Source organism: Camellia sinensis, chromosome 3 (genome assembly GCF_055761805.1).
Source record: "Camellia sinensis isolate YWXY chromosome 3, ASM5576180v1, whole genome shotgun sequence".
In the NCBI taxonomy this organism is placed as follows: Eukaryota; Viridiplantae; Streptophyta; class Magnoliopsida; order Ericales; family Theaceae; genus Camellia; species Camellia sinensis.
The window spans coordinates 179,633,908-179,636,900 of record NC_138963.1 but is presented as its reverse complement, the minus strand read 5'-3'; the positions used below and the strand labels follow the sequence as shown (position 1 = coordinate 179,636,900).

The 2,993-nt window shown below is 36.2% G+C and overlaps 1 protein-coding gene across 1 annotated transcript; it reads right to left on the bottom strand.

Moving 5' to 3' along the window:
- Positions 1-852: 852 nt before the first annotated feature.
- LOC114315501 (nucleolar GTP-binding protein) lies at positions 853-2,734 on the bottom strand. The gene has a single exon (XM_028262116.2). It carries the CDS (start codon positions 2,200-2,202, stop codon positions 1,216-1,218), a length of 987 nt encoding a protein of 328 aa, XP_028117917.2. The 5' UTR covers positions 2,203-2,734; the 3' UTR covers positions 853-1,215.
- Positions 2,735-2,993: the final 259 nt, after the last annotated feature.

Here is a 2,993-nt window from a genome sequence, read left to right as displayed (position 1 = left end):
AAATTAGCCTGTTCCCAAACGAGGCCTGAATATTTTGAAAAGTTAGGATGGTGAATCAAAATCAAAATCAAATCCAAATTTGGTAACCCTGCGCATGTATGCGTGTCTTTTTCCAATTTGTTGCTATGTGCTAGGGTTTGTTAGGCACATGCCAGAGCTCCAGCCCTGCCGAGATCTAGGCCATCAGAGTTTGTATTTATTCTAAATCTTATGCTACAAATTGGAGAGCCCAATGAACCATTAAACACCCCCAAGAAAGGTTGGAGCTAAGCTCACATCCCCAATAAATTTAACAAGTTCAAGAATGAGATGGCTAAGGAGTTTGCTCGGTATTGTTCTTAAAAAGCGACATGTCTTTTAAAAATAAAAATAAAAATTGCTAATAGTTTTTAGTAATAGTTTGTCATATAATTTTTATGATTTTTATATTTTGATCCATGTAACTTTAATTGTATTAATTTTCTGTTTAATTATTCACATTATATCATTTAGTTCAATCAATAACATCTGTTAAGAATATTAATAGAAATTAAAGAGAAAATGATTTATTCAAAAGGAATAGATCATTTCAAATTAAAAGTCAAATCCCTCAATCACTTTTTGATTATGAACCCCTTGATATAAATTCAATTTTTCAAAGAACGTTATCAATTTAATTAAATTGAAACACTATGAAGATTTAAAAGACAAATTTGATACGATTAAAATTACATAGACCGCATATTGAAACAAGAGGCAAATTACGATCGTTACGTATCCAAATAAAAATAAAAAATGATAACAAACCTGGTATGGTTCAGACATGTATTTCATTATGAAGTGAAGGAGCAACCAAAATTGTACACCAATAGAGGCCCAAAATGTCCAATTCATGCATAGATTTTCTTGAGAAATACATGGTGCATTAACACTCTATAAAAGAAAATAAAAATATACATGGGCAGCAAAAATCTTTTCCAAGGAAAGATCACAAGCTGTACACAGAGTTATACATTTGACAAAACAGAGCACAATTAAGAAAACAAAAATGTAACCTACATCACTAAATGGTAGCTTGATTAGGAGGATTTCTCACACAAGCCAGACCATTTCAAACAACTGAAAATAATAAAAAAAAATAAAGAACTATAAATAAAAATTATAGAGTGACAAGAAAAGAAAAAATGGCAAAACAGAGCAATCAATCACCTTGATCATCATGTTATATATTATCTATCATCTCTTCCAACTTCGACTCCTTGATAATGGATCTCTCACACCACCAACAACCCAAGTTTCCTTTGCAATATCAGATGATAATTTGTAGAAATCAGTGTCACATCTCATCAGCACTGCCAAGCTCTTACTATTCTTCTCTTCCTCCATACCCAACTTTCCTTTCTTTTCTACTTCCTCTTCTCTCTCTCCACTCTCATCTTCTTCTTCTTTTCTCTCTTCTAACCAGGTTTTAGCAGGAGCAGACCTACAACGCATGAGCAACAGAGCATTTGGGGGTGGAGCAACAGTCTCTTCTTTATCGGATTCGTTTATCTCTTTACTCTGTTCTTTGGTACACTCATTCTTTAATTTGTTTTGATCTTCTTGTAGAACCATGAACCATTTAGAGAAGACAGTTCTTGAACTCTCATTCTCATTGCTGACTTGGTTTTGTGAACAATCTTCTTCTTCATCATTGTCATCATCTTCATCATCAGAGGTTATGTCCGAAGCAGGGAATGTGCCGAAGCATCGAAAATCAAAGCGAATTCTCCGTAAACAAGTCAAGAAATGCATTACATCTTTCTTGATTCCGAGAGCTTCGACCCAATTGGCTCTCTTCTTTTGTTTTCTATCATTGTGAAGCCTTTCAATCTCTTCCATAACTGATTGCCAATTCTTGCAAGAACTGGCTGATTTGGGCCTCACTTTGATCTGTCCGGCGCAGGTAACTTTGGGTGATGTGGGTTCAGATATGTCTGAGCCCATGGACTTGGTTTTAGCCCATAAGAGAGGGCTGGCTTGGACTCCACCACCACCACCACCTCCTCTGCTGTTGCTTGACCTTTTCAAGTGGTGGTGGTGGTGGAGGTGGTGACGCTTGTTGGATTCAGATGGTCTTGCAGGGCTGCAGATGGGTTTGGGCATTAGGGTTAGGTGGGCTCTAGAAGGAAAACAGACCAAGAGATCTGCAGAAGGAGGGCCTTTGTTTTCTCTGCCTTTCATGGTGTTTTCTCTCTCTCTCTCTCTCTCTCTCTCTCTCTCTCTCTCTCTTTTTCTTCTTGTTCTTCTCTGTCAGTGTGTGTCAATGTGTTTGATTCAGAGAATATCAGATCTTGTGCTTGTGATCTTTGGGGTTTGGGGTGTGTTTGGATTAGCTTTTTAAAAAGAAATGAAGGCTGGCTGTGTGTGTTGACAGCTTTCCTCTGCTACTTTTGTTTATGTGTGTGTTGTGTTCCTCTTTATCATCTGTATGTTAAATTTTTTCCAACTTCCTTTTTGCTGCCTTTGGACTATGGGGTCACAAGAGAGTGCTTCTTTCTAGGCCTCTACTTTTTTGTTTTCTTTGGTTTTTTAATTACCTTGCCAAACAAAATTAAAATAAAGAAAGAAAGATGAAAAAGTTGAGGCCCAGCTGCCCACATTCATTGTTTCATGATCCAATGATGTCCTCAACTTGTGAGCCCATATGACAGTTATGCCATGGTGATGGCGTGGTACTACAACCCAAGAGTTATCCACAACTACCAAATCACCCCCTCTTAAGGCTCACAGTGACACTCAATTGTTTTAAAGAGTTAGAATTCATTTTAGAAAAGGCTCATAGATTAGAATCAATTCATTTCTTTACGTAAAGTTAGAATCAATTTTAGAAAAGCTCATAGATTAGCTTGGTTATATATTGCACTCTGCATGATCTTAGTGAATTAATAACTTAACAATCGTGTATTTAACGGTATCACTATTTGTTAAGGATTTAAATTGATCGTTTAAATTTAAACTTAATTTGATATGAG